The following is an 18,119-nucleotide window of genomic DNA, read 5'->3' on the forward strand; positions in this document are numbered from 1 at the left end:
GAGAGGCGATGTGGAAGTCCTGGAGATGCCTACAGGCAAGATGGAGCGCCCATGGGTGCTGGCAAGCGGCTGGAGGGGCGATACGGAAGTCCTGGAGGTGTCTGCAGGGAAGATGGAGCGCCCATGGGTGCTGGCGAGCAGCTGGAGGGGCGATACGGAAGTCCTGGAGATGCCTACAGGCAAGATGGAGCACCCATGGGTGCTGGCGAGCAGCTGGAGGGGCGATACGGAAGCCCTGGAGATGCCTACAGGGGAAGATGGAGCGCCCGGGGGTGCTGGCGAGCGGCTGGAGAGGCGATGTGGAAGCCCTGGAGATGCCTACAGGCAAGATGGAGCGCCCATGGGTGCTGGCGAGCAGCTGGAGAGGCGATACGGAAGTCCTGGAGATGCCTACAGGCAAGATGGAGCACCCATGGGTGCTGGCAAGCGGCTGGAGGGGTGATACGGAAGTCCTGGAGGTGTCTGCAGGGAAGATGGAGCACCCATGGGTGCTGGCGAGCAGCTGGAGAGGGGAACTGGGAGCTCTGGAGATGCCTACAACCAACCGGGAGCACCCATGGGTGCTGGCGAGCGGCTGGAGGGGCGATACGGAAGTCCTGGAGATGCCTATAACCAACTGGGAGCGCCCATGGGTGCTGGGGAGCAGCTGGAGGGGCGATGTGGAAGTCCTGGAGATGCCTACAGGGGAAGATGGAGCGCCCGGGGGTGCTGGCGAGCGGCTGGAGGGGCGATACGGAAGCCCTGGAGATGCCTACAGGCAAGATGGAGCGCCCATGGGTGCTGGCGAGCAGCTGGAGAGGGGAACTGGGAGCTCTGGAGATGCCTACAACCAACCGGGAGCACCCATGGGTGCTGGCGAGCGGCTGGAGGGGCGATACGGAAGTCCTGGAGATGCCTATAACCAACTGGGAGCGCCCATGGGTGCTGGCGAGCGGCTGGAGGGGCGATGTGGAAGCCCTGGAGATGCCTACAGGCAAGATGGAGCGCCCATGGGTGCTGGCGAGCGGCTGGAGGGGCGATACGGAAGTCCTGGAGATGCCTACAACCAACTGGGAGCACCCATGGGTGCTAGCAAGCGGCTGGAGGGGCGATACGGAAGTCCTGGAGGTGTCTGCAGGGAAGATGGAGCGCCCATGGGTGCTGGAGAGGAGATATGAGGGTGCTCCTGAAGCCCTGGAGATGCCTACAGGCAAGATGGAGCGCCCATGGGTGCTGGGGAGCAGCTGGAGAGGGGAACTGGGAGCTCTGGAGATGCCTACAACCAACCGGGAGCACCCATGGGTGCTGGCGAGCGGCTGGAGGGGCGATACGGAAGTCCTGGAGATGCCTACAGGGAAGATGGAGCGCCCATGGGTGCTGGCGAGCGGCTGGAGAGGGGAACTGGGAGCTCTGGAGATGCCTACAACCAACCGGGAGCACCCATGGGTGCTGGCGAACACCCAGCGGTCATGGGGAGCGGCTGGAGAGGCACCATGGGAGCTCTGGAGATGCCAGCAGCCAACTGGGAGCAGCCGTGGGCACTGGCGAGCGGCTGGGGAGGGCCCCCGCGGGGGGGGGGGGGCACCCATGGGTGCTGGGGACCCCCGCGAGCCCCACCCAACCCCCCCCATGGGCCCGATCCTGCCCCCAACGCCCCTCCCCCGGGCCCCTCCCCCCCGGGCCCCTCCCCCCGCCCCTCCCCCCCCCCGGGGCCTTTGTAGAAATTTTGGGGCCTTTTTTTTTTTTTCTACGGGGCGGGGGGCGGGGTTTTGTATGCTAATTTAACGGCGGGAGCCCCGCCCACAATAAAGAGACTCCTTGGAGACGGGGGCGGAGCCTCTGCCGCGCTGGCCACGCCCCCTCACCCCCACGGCAACGCCCCCCTTCCCACGCCCGCGCCCCCCTCCGCCCCGCTCCCTCGGTCCGGTAGCGCCGCGCTGGCTCCGCCCCCCCTCCGCGCAGGCCACGCCCCCCCTCACCTCCAGCCACGCCCCCCCCTGCGCAGACCCCGCCCCCCGCTCGTTTATTGGCGGAGCCGCCGCTCCTGCCCCTCCGGTAGCGCCGCGCTGGCCCCGCCCACCGCTCGCTCCTATTGGCGGAGCGGCCCCTCCGCCTTAGCTCCGCCTCTCAGCGCTGGCCCCGCCCCTCCCTCCCCCTCCGCGCTGGCCCCGCCCACCGCTCGCTCCCATTGGCAGAGCCGCCCCTCCGGTCGCGCCGCGCTGGCCCCGCCCCTCACCTCCAGCACCGCCCCCTCCGCGCAGGCCCCGCCCCTCCAGCCCCCGCCCACCGCTCGCTCCCATTGGCGGAACCGTCGCGCCGCGCTGTCCCCGCCCCCTCCGCTCTGTCCCCGCCTACCGCTCGCTCCCATTGGCGGAGCCGCCGCTCCGGTCGCGCCGCGCTGTCCCCGCCCCCTCCGCTCTGTCCCCGCCCACCGCTCGCTCCCATTGGCGGAGCCGCCGCCACCCGTCGCGCCGCCGGCCCGGCCCGGCCCCGCCCCTCGCGGCGCGTTGTCCCCGCCCCCCGCCGTCTCCCATTGGCGGAGCCGCCGCTCCCGTCGTGCCCCGCGGCGCCGGAAGGGGGCGTGGCCGGAAGTAGGCGCCCGTGCGGAAGCGAGCGGAGGTGCCGGGAGGGCGGCGGGGCCCGGGGGGGGGGGGCGGGGGGCGGGGGGGGCGGGGGCGCTTGGGGGCACCGGGGGGGCGGGGGGGGCGGTTGGGGGGCGGTGTTGGGGCTGGGGGGGGGGGGGGGGGCGGGGCGGGTTACCGGTACGGGGAGGGGCGGGGCGGTTGAGGGGCGGGGGGCGGCGCCATGGGGGGGGAGGGGGGCGGGGGGGGGCAGGGCCGAGCCGCGGGGCAGCCGTGGGGCGCGGGGGGGGGGGGGGGGGGGGGGGCAGTTATGGGGCGGGTGTGGGGCAGGAGGGGCGGTCATGGGGCAGCTGTGGGGCGGGGGGGCAGTTATGGGGCAGGGGGGGCAGTTAGGGGGCAGAGGGGTGGGTGTGGGGCGGGGGGCGCTTATGGGGCAGTTATGGGGCAGGGGGGCAGGTGTGGGGCAGGTGTGGGGCAGGTGTGGGGCAGGGGGCAGTTGTGGGGCGCGTGTGGGGCAGGGGGGCGGTTATGGGGCAGGTGTGGGGCGGGGGGTCGGGCAAGGGGCAGTTATGGGGGGGGGGGGGCAGGTAGGGGGCGGGGAGGCGGGTGGGGGGGAGGGGGTCGGTTATGGGGCAGGTGTAGGGCAGGTGTGGGGCAGGGGGGAGGTTATGGGGCGGGCGTGGGGCGGGTGTGGGGCGGGTGTGGGGCAGGGCCGAGCCGTGGGTCGCTGCCCCCCCAGATGAACCTGGAGCGCGTCTCCAACGAGGAGAAGCTGGAGCTCTGCCGCAAGTACTACCTGGGTGAGGCCGCGGCGCCCCACACCTGCCCCATAGCCGCCCCACGGCGCCCCACACCTGCCCCATAGCCGCCCCATAGCACCCTATAGCCACCCCAGGCACCCCATAGCCACCCTATAGCCACCCCAGGCACCCCATAGCCACCCTATAGCCATCTTGGGCACCCTATAGCCACCCCCTAGCACCTTATAGCCACCCCATAGCGCCCCACACCTGCCCCATAGCCGCCCCATAGCACCCCATAGCCACCCCATAGCCACCCCATAGCGCTCTAGAGCCACCCTAGGCACCCCATAGCCACCCTATAGCCATCTTGGGCACCCTATAGCCACCCCCTAGCACCTTATAGCCACCCCATAGCGCCCCACACCTGCCCCATAGCCGCCCCATAGCACCCTATAGCCACCCCATAGCCACCCCATAGCGCTCTAGAGCCACCCTAGGCACCCCATAGCCACCCTATAGCCATCTTGGGCACCCTATAGCCACCCCAGGCGCCCCACACCTGCCCCATAGCTGCCCCACGGCGCCCCACACCTGCCCCATAGCTGCCCCACGGCGCCCCATAGCCACCCCATAGCCACCCTATAGCCATCTTGGGCACCCTATAGCCACCCCAGGCACCCCATAGCGCCCTATAGCGCCCTATAGCACCCCACACCTGCCCCATAGCCACCCCATAGCACCCCACACCTGCCCCATAGCCACCCCATAGCACCCCACACCTGCCCCATAGCCGCCCCATAGCGCCCTATAGCCACCCCAGGCACCCCATAGCCACCCTATAGCCATCTTGGGCACCCTATAGCCACCCCAGGCGCCCCATAGCGCCCTATAGCGCCCTATAGCACCCCACACCTGCCCCATAGCCACCCCATAGCACCCCATAGCCACCCCGGGCACCCCATAGCCACCCTATAGCCATCTTGGGCACCCTATAGCCACCCCCTAGCACCTTATAGCCACCCCATAGCGCCCCACACCTGCCCCATAGTGCCCCACACCTGCCCCATAGCTGCCCCACGGCGCCCCATAGCCACCCCATAGCCACCCCATAGCACCCTAGAGCCACCCTAGGCACCCCATAGCCACCCTATAGCCATCTTGGGCACCCTATAACCACCCCAGGCGCCCCATAGCGCCCTATAGCGCCCTATAGCACCCCACACCTGCCCCATAGCCACCCCATAGCACCCCACACCTGCCCCATAGCCGCCCCATAGCGCCCTATAGCCACCCCAGGCACCCCATAGCCACCCTATAGCCATCTTGGGCACCCTATAGCCACCCCAGGCGCCCCATAGCGCCCTATAGCGCCCTATAGCACCCCACACCTGCCCCATAGCCACCCCATAGCGCCCCATAGCCACCCCAGGCACCCCATAGCCACCCTATAGCCATCTTGGGCACTCTATAGCCACCCCCTAGCACCTTATAGCCACCCCATAGCGCCCCACACCTGCCCCATAGCTGCCCCACGGCGCCCCATAGCCGCCCCATAGCCACCCCATAGCGCTCTAGAGCCACCCTAGGCACCCCATAGCCACCCTATAGCCATCTTGGGCACCCTATAGCCACCCCAGGCGCCCCACACCTGCCCCATAGCCGCCCCACGGCGCCCCACACCTGCCCCATAGCCGCCCCACGGCGCCCCATAGCCACCCCATAGCCACCCTATAGCCACCCCAGGCACCCCATAGCCACCCTATAGCCATCTTGGGCACCCTATAGCCACCCCAGGCGCCCCATAGCGCCCTATAGCGCCCTATAGCACCCCACACCTGCCCCATAGCCACCCCATAGCACCCTATAGCCACCCCAGGCACCCCATAGCCACCCTATAGCCATCTTGGGCACCCTATAGCCACCCCAGGCGCCCCATAGCGCCCTATAGCGCCCTATAGCACCCCACACCTGCCCCATAGCCACCCCATAGCGCCCCATAGCCACCCCAGGCACCCCATAGCCACCCTATAGCCATCTTGGGCACTCTATAGCCACCCCCTAGCACCTTATAGCCACCCCATAGCGCCCCACACCTGCCCCATAGCTGCCCCACGGCGCCCCATAGCCGCCCCATAGCCACCCCATAGCGCTCTAGAGCCACCCTAGGCACCCCATAGCCACCCTATAGCCATCTTGGGCACCCTATAGCCACCCCAGGCGCCCCACACCTGCCCCATAGCCGCCCCACAGCGCCCCACACCTGCCCCATAGCCGCCCCACGGCGCCCCATAGCCACCCCATAGCCACCCTATAGCCACCCCAGGCACCCCACAGCCACCCTATAGCCATCTTGGGCACCCTATAGCCACCCCAGGTGCCCCATAGCGCCCTATAGCGCCCTATAGCACCCCACACCTGCCCCATAGCCACCCCATAGCGCCCCATAGCCACCCCATAGCCGCCCCATAGCGCCCTATAGCCACCCCAGGCACCCCATAGCCACCCTATAGCCATCTTGGGCACCCTATAGCCACCCCAGGTGCCCCATAGCGCCCTATAGCGCCCTATAGCACCCCACACCTGCCCCATAGCCACCCCATAGCACCCTATAGCCACCCCCTAGCACCCTATAGTCACCCTATAGCAGTCTCTAGTCGCTCCCTAGCACCCCATAGCCGCCCCACGGCGCCCCACACCTGCCCCATAGCCGCCCCATAGCACCCTATAGCCACCCCAGGCACCCCATAGCCACCCTATAGCCATCTTGGGCACCCTATAGCCACCCCCTAGCGCCCTATAGCCACCCCAGGTGCCCCATAGCGCCCCATAGCGCTCTATAGCTCCCATAGCGACCCCTTAGCGCCCCATAGCCCCCTATAGCCCCCATAGCCCCCCATAGCCCCCCATAGCGCCCTATAGCCCCTACAGCCCCCATAACCACCCCATAACCACCCCATAGCCCCCCATAGCCCCCCACAGCCCCCATAGCCCCCATAGCCCCCCATAGCCCCCCATAGCCCCCATAGCCCCTATAGCCCCCCATAGCCCCCCCATAGCCCCCATAGCCCCTATAGCCCCCTATAGCCCCCATAGCCCCCCATAGCCCCCCATAGCCCCCCCACAGCCCCCATAGCCCCCATAGCCCCCCCATAGCCCCCATAGCCCCCTATAGCCCCCATAGCCCCCATAGCCCCCATAGCCCCCATAGCCCCTATAGCCCCCATAGCCCCCCATAGCCCCCATAGCCCCCATAGCCCCTCTATAGCCCCCATAGCCCCCATAGCCCCCATAGCCCCCCACAGCCCCCATAGCCCCCCATAGCCCCCATAGCCCCCCATAGCCCCCATAGCCCCTATAGCCCCTATAGCCCCCCATAGCCCCCCATAGCCCCCATAGCCCCTATAGCCCCCCATAGCCCCCCATAGCCCCCATAGCCCCCCATAGCCCCCCCATAGCCCCCATAGCCCCCCATAGCCCCCATAGCTCCCCATAGCCCCCATAGCCCCCATAGCCCCCCATAGCCCCCTATAGCCCCCATAGCCCCCATAGCCCCCATAGCCCCCATAGCCCCCCCATAGCCCCCCATAGCCCCCATAGCCCCCATAGCTCCCCCATAGCTCCCCCATAGCCCCCCATAGCCCCCATAGCCCCCCATAGCCCCCATAGCTCCCCCATAGCCCCCATAGCCCCCCCATAGCTCCCCCATAGCCCCCATAGCCCCCATAGCCCCCCATAGCCCCCCATAGCCCCCCCATAGCCCCCATAGCGCCCGCACCCCCCCCCCCCCGCCCCCCCCCCCCCCACCCCAGGGCTCCCCCGCCCCCGTTTTCCCCGGGGGGCGGGGGTTCCCCGCCGGGGGGGGGGGTTGGGGGGGGGGGGGGGTGGGGTTTCTTGGTGGGGGGCGGGGTTTGGTGGCCCGGGGGCGAGGTTTCCCAGGAGAGGGCAGGGTTTGGTGGCTGGGGGTGGGGTTTGGTGGCTGGGGGCGGGGTTTCCCAGCGGGGGGCAGGGTTTGCCAGGCTGGGGGCGGGGTTTGGCGGGGTGGGGGCGGGGTTTCCCAGCGGGGGGCAGGGTTTGGCAGGCTGGGGGCGGGGTTTGGCGGGGCGGGGGCGGGGTTTGGCGGGGCGGGGTGGGGTTTGGTGGGGCGGGGGCGGGGTTTCCCAGCGGGGGGCAGGGTTTGGCAGCCCGGGGGCGGGGTTTGGTGGCTGGGGGTGGGGTTGGGCGGGGCGGGGGCGGGGTTTCCCAGCAGGGGGCAGGGTTTGGCGGCCCAGGGGTGAGGTTTCCCGGCGGGGGGCGGGGTGGGGCGGGGCGGGGGCGGGGTTTGGCGGGGCGGGGGCGGGGTTGGGCGGGGCGGGGGCGGGGTTTCCCAGCGGGGGGCAGGGTTTGGCAGCCCGGGGGCGGGGTTTGGTGGCTGGGGGTGGGGTTTGGCGGGGCGGGGGCGGGGTTTCCCAGCGGGGGGCAGGGTTTGGCGGCCCAGGGGTGAGGTTTCCCGGCGGGGGGCGGGGTGGGGCGGGGCGGGGCGGGGTTGGGCGGGGCTGGGGGCGGGGCGGGGGGCGGGGGGCGTGGCTGAGGGCCCCTCGGGCGCAGGGGGCTTTGCGCTGCTGCCCTTCCTCTGGCTGGTGAACGTCCTCTGGTTCTTCCGCGAGGCCTTCGTGGCCCCCCCGTACGGGGAGCAGCCCCTCATCCGCCGCTGTGAGCCGCCTATGGGGGCCATAGGGGCTGGGGGGGCTGGGGGGGGCATGGGGGGGGCCATAGGGGCTGGGGGGGGGCCATAGGGGGGCTATAGGGGGGCTGGGGGGGCCATAGGGGGGGCTATGGGGGGGGGGGGGGCTATAGGGGCTGGGGGGGGGCCATAGGGGGGCCATGGGGGGCTGGGGGGGGCTATAGGGGCTGGGCGGGGCCATAGGTGGGCTATGGGGGGCTGGGGGGGCTATAGGGGCTGGGGGGGGCCATAGGGGGGCTATAGGATCTGGGGGGGGGCTATAGGGGCTGGGGGGGCCATAGGGGAGCTATGGGGGCTGGGGGGCTATAGGGGCTGGGCGGGGCCATAGGGGGGCTATAGGGGCTGGGGGGGCATAGGGGGGCTATAGGGGGGCTGCGGGGGGGCCATAGGGGCGGGGGGGCCATAGGGGGGCTATAGGTGGGGCATAGGGGGGTCTGGGGGGGCTATAGGGGCTAGGGGGGCTATAGGGGGCCTTGGGGGGCTGGGGGGTCCATAGGGGCTGGGGGGGCATAGGGGTCTATGGGGGGCTGGGGGGTCCATAGGGGCTGGGGGGGCATAGGGGGTTCTGGGGGGCTATAGGGGGTCCTGGGGGGCTGGGGGGGCCATAGGGGGGCTATAGGGGCTGGGGGGCCGTAGGGGGGCTGGAGGGGGCTATAGGGGCTGGGGGGCATAGGGGCTCTATAGGGGGTACTGGGGGGTATAGGGGCTCTATGGGGGGTAGGGGGGCTCTGGGGGTCTGTAGGGGTCTGTAGGGGAGCCAGGGGGGCTATAGGGGGTCTATAGGGGCTCGGGGGGGCCTGGGGGGTATAGGGGGCTACTGGGAGGGCACTGGGGGGATACTGGGAAGGATACGGGGGTCCGGGGGGGCTACTGGGGCTACTGGGAGGGCACTGGAGAGACTGGTGGGATACTGGGAGGGGTGTGGGGGCACTGAGGGGGTACTGGGAGGGTACTGGGGAGACTGGGAGGGATATGGGGGGTCCTGGGAGGATACTGGGGACACTGGGAAGGCACTGGGGAGAGTGGGGGTGTCCTGGGGGGATACTGGGAGGGAACTGGGGGAGATGCGGGGTTACTGGGAAGGAACTGGGGGATACTGGGGGGATGTGGGGGCACTGGGGGATACTGGGGGGATGTGGGGATACTGGGGGGGATGTGGGGGCACTGGGGGGATACTGGGGGGATTTGGGGATACTGGGAGGGCCCTGGGGGATACTGGGGGGGATGGGGGGATACTGGGGGGGATACTGGGAGGGCCCTGGGGCATACTGGGAGGGATGTGGGGGCACTGGGGGGATACTGGGAGGGATTTGGGGATACTGGGGGGGCCCTGGGGGATACTGGGGGGGATGTGGGGGCACTGGGGGGATACTGGGGGGATTTGGGGATACTGGGGGTATACTGGGAGGGCTCTGGGGGATACTGGGGGGATGTGGGGATACTGGGGGGGATGTGGGGATACTGGGGGGATACTGGGAGGGCCCTGGGGGATACTGGGGGGCATGGGGGGGCACTGGGGGATACTGGGGGGGATTTGGGGATACTGGGAGGGCCCTGGGGGATACTGGGGGGGATGGGGGGGCACTGGGGGGATACTGGGGGGGATTTGGGGATACTGGGGGGATACTGGGAGGGCTCTGGGGGATACTGGGGGGATGTGGGGATACTGGGGGGGATGTGGGGATACTGGGGGGATACTGGGAGGGCCCTGGGGGATACTGGGGGGCATGGGGGGGCACTGGGGGATACTGGGGGGATTTGGGGATACTGGGAGGGCCCTGGGGGGTACTGGGGGGCATGGGGGGGCACTGGGGGATACTGGGGGGATGTGGGGATACTGGGGGGGATGTGGGGGCACTGGGGGGATACTGGGGGGGATGTGGGGATACTGGGGGGATACTGGGAGGGCCCTGGGGGATACTGGGGGGGATGTGGGGATACTGGGGGGATACTGGGAGGGCCCTGGGGGATACTGGGGGGGATGTGGGGATACTGGGGGGATACTGGGAGGGCCCTGGGGGATACTGGGGGCCCCCCCTGACCCCGCCCCTCCCCCCGCAGACGTCCGGCGCTCGGCGCTGGGGCTGGGGCTGTGGGGGGTGGGGCTGGGGGCCTGGGTGGGCGTCTTCCAGAGCCGCCGCGCCCAATGGGGGGCCCTGGGCGATTACCTGGCCTTCACCCTCCCCCTCGGCACCCCCTGAGCCCCTCCCCCCCCGCCCCTCCCCCACCCCCCCCCCCGGCGGTGGGGGAGGGGCCCCTGAAGATGGCGGAGCGGCGGGAGGGGAGGTGAGGGGGAGGGGCTGGAAGGGGGGGGAGGGGCTGAGGTTGGGGGGGGGGCTGGAATGGGGGAGGGGCTGAGATGGGGGGGATTAAATGGGGGGAGGGGCTGAAATAGGGGGAGGGGCCGGGATTTGGGGGGAGGGGCTGAAATGGGGGGAGGGGCCGGGATTTGGGGGGAGGGGCTGAGATGGGGGGGGGGATTAAATGGGGGGAGGGGCTGAAATAGGGGGAGGGACCGGGATTTGGGGGGAGGGGCTGAAACGGGGGGAGGGGCCGAAATGGGGGGATTAAATGGGGGGGATGGGCCGAGATTTGGGGGGAGGGGCTGAGTTTGGGGGAGGGGCCGAGATTTGGGGGGAGGGGCTGAGATTGGGGGAGGGAATTAAAAATGGGGGGAGGGGCTGAAATTTGGGGGGAGGGGCTGAAGCTTGGGGGAGGAGCCACAAATTGGGGAGGAGGAGCCGAAATTGGGGGGGGGGAGGGGAGTTGGGGGAGGGGCTGAGCTGGGGGGCCGCTGTTGGGGTGGGGGAGGGGATTGGGGGGGGCGTGGCTGACCCCACCCCCATCCCCCCGTCCGCAGGAGCAGTGACATCACGTGACGACACGTGACATCATCTGACGTCAGCCCTCCCCCCCCAACTTTGGGGCGGTTCCTGCAGATTTGGGGGCTCCGCCCCCCCCAATAAACCCGCCTTGGCCCCGCCCCCCAGCGTCACGTGTGCTCATTGGCCCTGCCCCCGAGTGGACGTGGCCCCCTTAAGCCCCGCCCACTCCCTCAATGGATCACGTGGGGCGGGGGGGCAGAGCCTTTATTGGGGGTGGGGCTTACAGAGGGGGGCGTGGCCACGCTTGGGGGCGTGGCCGGGTCGAGGGGGGGGCGAGGCTTGCGGCCTGGCTGCAATGCGAGGCTGCCATTGGTCCTTGGGGCTGGAGGGGGCGTGGCCTCTCGGGGAAGGTTGACCGGGGGCGTGGCCTCCGGGGGGGCGTGGCCGATGTGGGCGTGGCTACTGGCGCTCGTAGATGAGGCGCAGGAGGCGGAGGCTGGGCCCGTAGCGCTGCTGCTGCCGCTGCCCCGCCTCCTGCCAGCTGTGACGTCATCGCCGCGTCATCGCCACCCCTCCCCCCGCGACTCCGCCCCCTCCCCCCCCCACTGGCCCCAGTTTGCTCCCAGTGCCCCCCCCAGTGCCCTCCCAGTGCCCCCCAGTGCCTCCCAGTATCCCCCCAGTGCCCCCCAATGCTCTCCCAGTATGCCCAGTACCCTCCCAGTATCCCCCCAGTGCCCTCCCAGTATCCCCCAGTGCCCCCAGGTATCCCCCCAGTGCCCATCCAGTATCTCCCCAGTGCCCTCCCAGTATCCCCAGTGCCCCCCCAGTATCCTCCCAGTATCCCCAGTGCCCTCCCAGTATCCCCCAGTGCCCCCAGGTATCCCCCCAGTGCCCATCCAGTATCTCCCCAGTGCCCTCCCAGTATCCCCAGTGGCCCCCCAGTATCCTCCCAGTATCCCCCCAGTATCCCCCCAGTGCCCTCCCAGTATCCCCCCAGTGCTCTTCCAGGTATCCCCCCAGTGCCCCCACATCCTTCCCAGTGCTCCCCAGTGCCCTCCCAGTATCCCCAGTCCCCCCAGTATCCTCCCAGTATCCCCCCAGTGCCCTCCCAGTATCCCCAGTGCCCCCAGTATCCCCCCAGTGCTCTTCCAGTATCCCCCTAGTGCCCCCACATCCTTCCCAGTGCCCCCCAGTGCCCTCCCAGTATCCCCAGTCCCCCCCAGTATCCCCCCAGTGCCCTCCCAGTGCCCCCCAGCCTCCCCAGTCCCCCACCGCTGCCGCACGCGCTTCCAGCGCTCCATGTTCTTGTAGATCAGCGATGACATCGAGGGGGCGGGGTCAGGCAGCTGGGGGGGGGGCGCGGTGATGTCACGGCGACGTGGCGAATGCCGGTGATGTCACCGGGGCCTGGCGGCGGGGGGGAGGGGTTGGGGGCCCGGGGGGCACTTGGGGGTCCCAGGGGGGCACTTGGGGGGCGGGGGGGGTCCCAGGGGGGCACTTGGGGGGCAGGGGGGCACTTGGGGGGCGGGGGGGTCCAAGAGGGGGCACTTGGGGGTCCCAGGGGGGCACTTGGGGGGCAGTTGGGGGGCAGGGGGGGCACTTGGGGGGCAGGGGGGTCCCAGAGGGGGCACTTGGGGGGCAGGGGGGCACTTGGGGGGCAGTTGGGGGGCAGGGGGGGCACTTGGGGGGCAGGGGGGGTCCCAGAGGGGGCACTTGGGGGTCCCAGGGGGGCACTTGGGGGGCAGGGGGGCACTTGGGGGGCAGTTGGGGGGCAGGGGGTTCACTTGGGGGGCAGGGGGGCACTTGGGGGGTGGGGGGGTCCCAGAGGGGGCACTTGGGGGGCAGGGGGGCAGTTGGGGGGCGGGGTCTCACCTGGTCGGGGGCGGGGCCCCCTCCTCGGGCCCGAGGGGGAGGGGATGCGGGGAGGCCCCGGGGGGCGGGGGGGCAGCTCGTAGATGTCCTCGCCCTTCCCAGCATGCCCGGCGGCGCCCTGGGGGGAGGGGAGGGGGGGGTCAGGGGCGCCCCACCCCCCACCCCCCGCATTGGGGGGGCCCCCCCCAGCCCCATAGCAACACGTTACCCTCCCCCCCCAGCCCCCCAAGTTATGGGGCGCACCCCCAAGAACCCCCCCAATCCATGGGGCACTTGGGGGGCACTTGGGGGGCAGCGGGGGGGCAGGTGGGGGGCAGAAGTGGGGCAGCTGTGGGACAGTTGGGGGCAGATGTGGGGCAGTTGGGGGCAGATGTGGGGCAGATGTGGGGCAGTTGGGGCAGTTGGGGGGCAGGGGGGGCAGCGGGGGCAGATGTGGGGCAGATGTGGGGCAGTTGGGGGGCAGGTGTGGGGCAGCGGGGGCAGATGTGGGGCAGATGTGGGGCAGTTGGGGGCAGATGTGGGGCAGATGTGGGGCAGTTGGGGGGCAGGTGTGGGGCAGCGGGGGCAGATGTGGGGCAGATGTGGGGCAGTGGGGGGCAGTTGTGGGGCAGTGGGGGCAGTTGGGGGGCAGCGGGGGCAGATGGGGGGCAGTTGGGGGGCAGATGTGGGGCAGCGGGGACAGTTGGGGGGCAGATGGGGGGCAGATGTGGGGCAGCGGGGGCAGTTGGGGGGCAGTTATGGGGCAGCGGGGGCAGATGTGGGGCAGCGGGGGCAGTTGGGGGGCACTTATGGGGCAGCGGGGGCAGATGTGGGGCAGTTGGGGGGCAGCAGGAGCAGTTGGGGGGCCGATGTGGGGCAGCTGTGGGGCAGTTGGGGGGCTCACCTCGGGGCGGGGCGGCGCCGGGGGGTGCTGGGGGGCAGGCGCGGCCCCGCCCCGCGCCGTGGGGCAGTTGCGCATCCAGGCGCGGCAGACGGGGTAGAGGGGCGTCCCCTCGGGGAACTGCCCCAGCTCCACGCTCCGGTCAAACAGCTTGATGACGTAGGTATCTGTGGGGCGCCCCACGGCGCGAGGGGCTCAGACCCACGGCCTGCCCCATAGCGGCCCTCCCTGCCCCACAGCGGGATGGCTGGGAGGTCACCAGCCCCATAGTGGCCCTCCCTGCCCCATAGCGGGACGGCTGGGAGACCTCCAGCCCCATAGCGGCCCTCCCTGCCCCATAGCGGGGTGACTGGGAGACCTCCAGCCCCATAGCGGCCCTCCCTGCCCCATAGCGGGGTGACTGGGAGATCTCCAGCCCCATAGCGGCCCTCCCTGCCCCACAGCGGGGTGACTGGGAGACCTCCAGCCCCATAGCGGCCCTCCCTGCCCCATAGCGGGATGGCTGGGAGGTCACCAGCCCCATAGTGGCCCTCCCTGCCCCATAGCGGGACGGCTGGGAGACCTCCAGCCCCATAGCGGCCCTCCCTGCCCCATAGCCGTTGTGGGTCAGCCCCATAGCGTCCGTGGGGCAGCCCCATAACAACTAGGGGCTGACCCCCCCCGCCCCCCCAGCCCCATAGCAGTCAGGGCTCAGCCCCACAGCAGCTCTTCCCCAGCCCCCCAGCTGCTATGGGGGAGCCCCACAGCCGCTATGGGGGAGCCCCCCCAGCACTTATGGGGCAGCCCCCCAGCTGCTATGGGGCAGCCCTACAGCACTTATGGGGCAGCCCCCCGGCCGCTATGGGGCAGCCCCCCCGCCGCTATGGGGCAGCCCCACAGCACTTTTCAGGCAGCTTCCCGGCCGCTATGGGGCAGCCCCCCAGCACTTATGGGGCAGCCCCCCCGCACTTATGGGGCAGCCCCACGGCCGCTATGGGGCAGCCCTACAGCACTTATGGGGCAGCCCCACGGCCGCTATGGGACATCCCCACAGCACTTATGGGGCAGCCCCCCCGCCGCTATGGGGCAGCCCCCCCCCGCACTTATGGGGCAGCCCCACGGCCGCTATGGGACATCCCCACAGCACTTATGGGGCAGCCCCCCCGCCGCTATGGGGCAGCCCCCCCGCACTTATGGGGCAGCCCCACAGCCGCTATGGGGCAGCCCTACAGCACTTATGGGGCAGCCCCCCAGCCGCTATGGGGCAGCCCCCCAGCCGCTATGGGGCAGCCCCCCGCCACTCACTGTGCCGCTGCTGGCCGGGCTCGGGCAGCCCCTCCTCCGCCTCCCGCCTCTTCTTCCGCCGCTGCTGGGAGAAGCGGCCCGAGGGCCTGGGGGGGGGAGGGGAGGGGGGACCCCAACATTGAGGGGGGGGAGGGGGGCCCCCAAGAATGGGGGGGGGCCCCCTCCCCCCCCCCCCCCGCCCCTCCCCCACTCACCTCTTCCCGGGGGCGGTGGGCGAGGCCTCCCTGCAACCGGAGGAGGGGGGGTGGGGGGTGGGGTTTGAACGCCCCTCCCCCACCCAGGACTCCACCCCCCGCCCCCAAATTCAGGGTCTCCCCCCTCCCCCACCCCAGGGACCCTCCCAAATTCAGGGTTCGCCCTTCCCCCACCCCAGGGACCCCCAAAATCGGGGGTTGTTCCCCCCCCAAATGCCCCTCCCCCAAATTTAGGGGCGCCCCTCCCCCACCCCAGGGACCCTCCCAAAATTCAGGGTCCCCTCCCCCCTCCCCCACCCCAGGGACCGCCCAAAACTTGGGGTCCCCTCCCCCCCCCGATGTCGGGGTGCCCCTCCCCCCCCAACCCCTCCCCCCCGATGTGGGGGTGCCCCTCCCCCCAACCCCTCCCCCCCCGATGTCGGGGTGCCCCTCCCCCCCCTCCCCCCTCCCCCCCCGATGTGGGGGTGCCCCTCCCCCCCCGATGTGGGGGTGCCCCTCCCCCCAACCCCTCCCCCCGATGTCGGGGTGCCCCTCCCCCCCTCCCCCCGATGTGGGGGTGCCCCTCCCCCCCCCCGGTGCCCCTCCCCCCTCACTTGCTGTGGGCGTCGCCGGGCCCCTTCCCCGCCTCCTCCTCCATCGGCTCCCTGCGCCCGGCGTCGGGGGGCCCGAAAGGGGGGGGGGAGGGACCCCCGGGGCCCCTCCCCCACCCCGGGGCCCCTCCCCCCCTTGGGGTCCCTCCCTGACCCCCAGCCCCCTCCCCCCCGTTTGGGGGTTCCCCGTCCACTCCCTCCCAGTCCCTCCCAGCCCCCCCAGTCCCTCCCAGTGCTCCCAGTGCCCCCAGCCCCCCCCACTCCCCCCAGTCCCCCCCAGTCCCCCCCATTCCCTCCCAGTGCTCCCAGTGCCCCCAGCCCCCCCACTCCCCCCAGTCCCTCCCAGCCCCCCCATTCCCTCCCAGTGCTCCCAGTCCCTCCCAGTGCTCCCAGCCCCCCCACTCCCCCCAGTCCCTCCCAGTGCTCCCAGTCCCTCCCAGTCCCTCCCAGTGCTCCCAGCCCCCCACTCCCCCCAGCCCCCCCAGTCCCTCCCAGTGCTCCCACTCCCCCCAGTTCCCCCCAGTCCCCCCCATTCCCTCCCAGTGCTCCCAGTGCCCCCAGCCCCCCCACTCCCCCCAGTCCCTCCCAGTGCTCCCAGTCCCTCCCAGTCCCTCCCAGTGCTCCCAGCCCCCCACTCCCCCCAGCCCCCCCAGTCCCTCCCAGTGCTCCCACTCCCCCCAGTTCCCCCCAGTCCCCCCCATTCCCTCCCAGTGCTCCCAGTGCCCCCAGCCCCCCCAGTCCCTCCCAGTGCTCCCACTCCCCCAGTCCCTCCCAGTGCTCCCAGTCCCTCCCAGTCCCTCCCAGTGCTCCCAGCCCCCACTCCCCCCCAGCCCCCCCAGCCCCCCCAGCCCCTCCCAGTGCTCCCAGTGCCCCCAGTCCCTCACCGCGGGCCCTGGCTCCGCTCCAGCAGCCCCTGCAGCACCGCGTCCAGGCGGCGGCGGGCGGAGGCGGCCTCCAGGTCTGGGGGGAGGGGGGCGTTGGGGACGTGGGGGGGGGGGGGGGGGGGGGACTGGGGGGGGGATGGGGGGATGGGGGGGAGCCCTGGGGACAGAGGGACATCAGGGACAGGGGGACACGGGGGCCATGGGGGGGGAGGGGGAGGGGGGCCATTGGGGACCCTTGGGGACAGTGGGGGGAGGGGGGCCATGGGGGGGGGAGGGGGGACATTGGGGGGTGGGGATGGGGGGAGGGGGCCCAAGGGGGGGTGGGGGGGGTGGGGGCCCATGGGGGGGTGGGGATGGGGGGAGGGGCCCAAGGGGGGTGGGGGGGTGGGGGGAGGGGGCCCATGGGGGGGTAGGGATAGGGGGAGGGGCCCAAGGGGGGGTGGGGGAGGGGGGACATTGGGGGGCGGGGGGAGGGGGCCCATGGGGGGGTGGGGATGGGGGGAGGGGCCCAAGGGGGGGTGGGGGAGGGGGGTGGGGAGGGGGGGACATTGGGGGGTGGGGGAGGGGGGACATTGGGGGGCGGGGGAGGGGGCCCATGGGGGGGTGGGGATGGGGGGAGGGGCCCAAGGGGGGGTGGGGGAGGGGGGGTGGGGGAGGGGCTCACCCGGTTTCTCCACCTTCACCTTCACGGCCAGCATGGCCCGGCCGGGGGCGCCTGCGGGGGGGGGGGGAGGGGGGGTCACCCTATAGGGGGTGGGGGGGCTATAGGGGCCCCCCCCCCCCCCGGGCTCCCCTATAGGGGGGTCTATAGGGGTCCCCCTCCCCCCTGGGTCCCCTATAGGGGGGGTTGGGGGGGGCTATAGGGGTCCCCTTCCCACCTGGGGCCCCTATAGGGGGGTCTATAGGCCCCCCCCCCCCCCCCCGGCTCCCCTATAGGGGAGTCTATAGGGACCACCCCCCTCCTGGGTGCCCTATAGGGGGGTCTATAGGCTTTCCCCTCCCGCCTGGGTCTCCTATAGGGGGTGGGGGGGGTCTATAGGGGCCTCCCCCCCTCCTGGGTGCCCTATAGGGGGTGGGGGGGGTCTATAGGGGCCTCCCCCCCTCCTGGGTGCCCTATAGGGGGGTCTATAGGCGTCCCCCTCCCCCCTGGCTCCCCTATAGGGGGTTGGGGGGTCTATAGGGGCCTCCCGGACGCCTGGGTGCCCTATAGGGGGGTTGGGGGGTCTATAGGGGCCTCCCCGCCCCTCCCCCCCCCCCAGCTCCCCTATAGGGGGGTCTCGGGGCTCACCCCCCCTCCCGGGCCCCTATGGGAGCGCCTATAGGCCGCGCCCCCTATCGCGGCTCTATAGGGGCTCTATAGGGGCTCCCCCCGCCGCCGGGCTGCCCCCTCCCCCCCCAAGAAGCCCCCACCCCCCCAAAACCCGCCCCTCCCCCCCCCCCCCCTCACCGCTCCCCGCCGCCGCCGCCGCCGCCGCCGCCGCCGCCGCTCCCGCCGGCTCCTCCCCCATTGGCCGCCGCGCCCGCCCGTCCCGGCGGCGCCGACCAATCAGCGCCCGGAGATCAGCC

The 18,119-nt window shown here is 71.5% G+C and overlaps 2 protein-coding genes across 2 annotated transcripts; one reads left to right on the forward strand and one right to left on the reverse strand.

Annotated features, from left to right (window-relative positions):
• The first annotated feature begins 2,463 nt into the window (after nucleotides 1-2,463).
• PSENEN (presenilin enhancer, gamma-secretase subunit) lies at nucleotides 2,464-11,008 on the forward strand. Its single transcript, XM_087778509.1, has 5 exons — nucleotides 2,464-2,598; nucleotides 3,301-3,361; nucleotides 7,889-7,993; nucleotides 10,086-10,310; nucleotides 10,885-11,008. Exons 2-4 carry the CDS (start codon nucleotides 3,301-3,303, stop codon nucleotides 10,223-10,225), a joined length of 306 nt encoding a protein of 101 aa, XP_087634635.1. The 5' UTR covers nucleotides 2,464-2,598; the 3' UTR covers nucleotides 10,226-10,310; nucleotides 10,885-11,008.
• Nucleotides 11,009-11,156: 148 nt separating this feature from the next.
• On the reverse strand, nucleotides 11,157-18,050 carry LIN37 (lin-37 DREAM MuvB core complex component). Its single transcript, XM_087778531.1, has 10 exons — nucleotides 18,001-18,050; nucleotides 17,218-17,268; nucleotides 16,554-16,629; nucleotides 15,673-15,723; nucleotides 15,080-15,109; nucleotides 14,886-14,971; nucleotides 13,605-13,768; nucleotides 12,693-12,839; nucleotides 12,122-12,222; nucleotides 11,157-11,390 (listed from the first exon to the last, which is right to left on the reverse strand). Exons 2-10 carry the CDS (start codon nucleotides 17,249-17,251, stop codon nucleotides 11,309-11,311), a joined length of 771 nt encoding a protein of 256 aa, XP_087634657.1. The 5' UTR covers nucleotides 17,252-17,268; nucleotides 18,001-18,050; the 3' UTR covers nucleotides 11,157-11,308.
• Between the last annotated feature and the right edge of the window lie 69 nt (nucleotides 18,051-18,119).

Source organism: Nipponia nippon, unplaced genomic scaffold, assembly GCF_047370975.1.
Source record: "Nipponia nippon isolate SJK-2023a ecotype South Korea unplaced genomic scaffold, ASM4737097v1 scaffold_44, whole genome shotgun sequence".
Taxonomy (NCBI): domain Eukaryota; kingdom Metazoa; phylum Chordata; class Aves; order Pelecaniformes; family Threskiornithidae; genus Nipponia; species Nipponia nippon.

Coding starts and splice junctions, on each gene's coding strand:
- PSENEN (XM_087778509.1), top strand. CDS start 3,301: ATGAACCTGGAGCGCGTCTCCAACGAGGAGAAGCTGGAGCTCTGCCGC. Junction 3,362..7,888: donor CTGCCGCAAGTACTACCTGG/GTGAGGCCGCGG, acceptor CCTCGGGCGCAG/GGGGCTTTGCGCTGCTGCCC. Junction 7,994..10,085: donor GCAGCCCCTCATCCGCCGCT/GTGAGCCGCCTA, acceptor CTCCCCCCGCAG/ACGTCCGGCGCTCGGCGCTG.
- LIN37 (XM_087778531.1), bottom strand. CDS start 17,251: ATGCTGGCCGTGAAGGTGAAGGTGGAGAAACCGG. Junction 15,724..16,553: donor GAGCGGAGCCAGGGCCCGCG/GTGAGGGACTGG, acceptor CGCCGGGCGCAG/GGAGCCGATGGAGGAGGAGG. Junction 11,391..12,121: donor TGGAAGCGCGTGCGGCAGCG/GTGGGGGACTGG, acceptor ATGACGTCACAG/CTGGCAGGAGGCGGGGCAGC.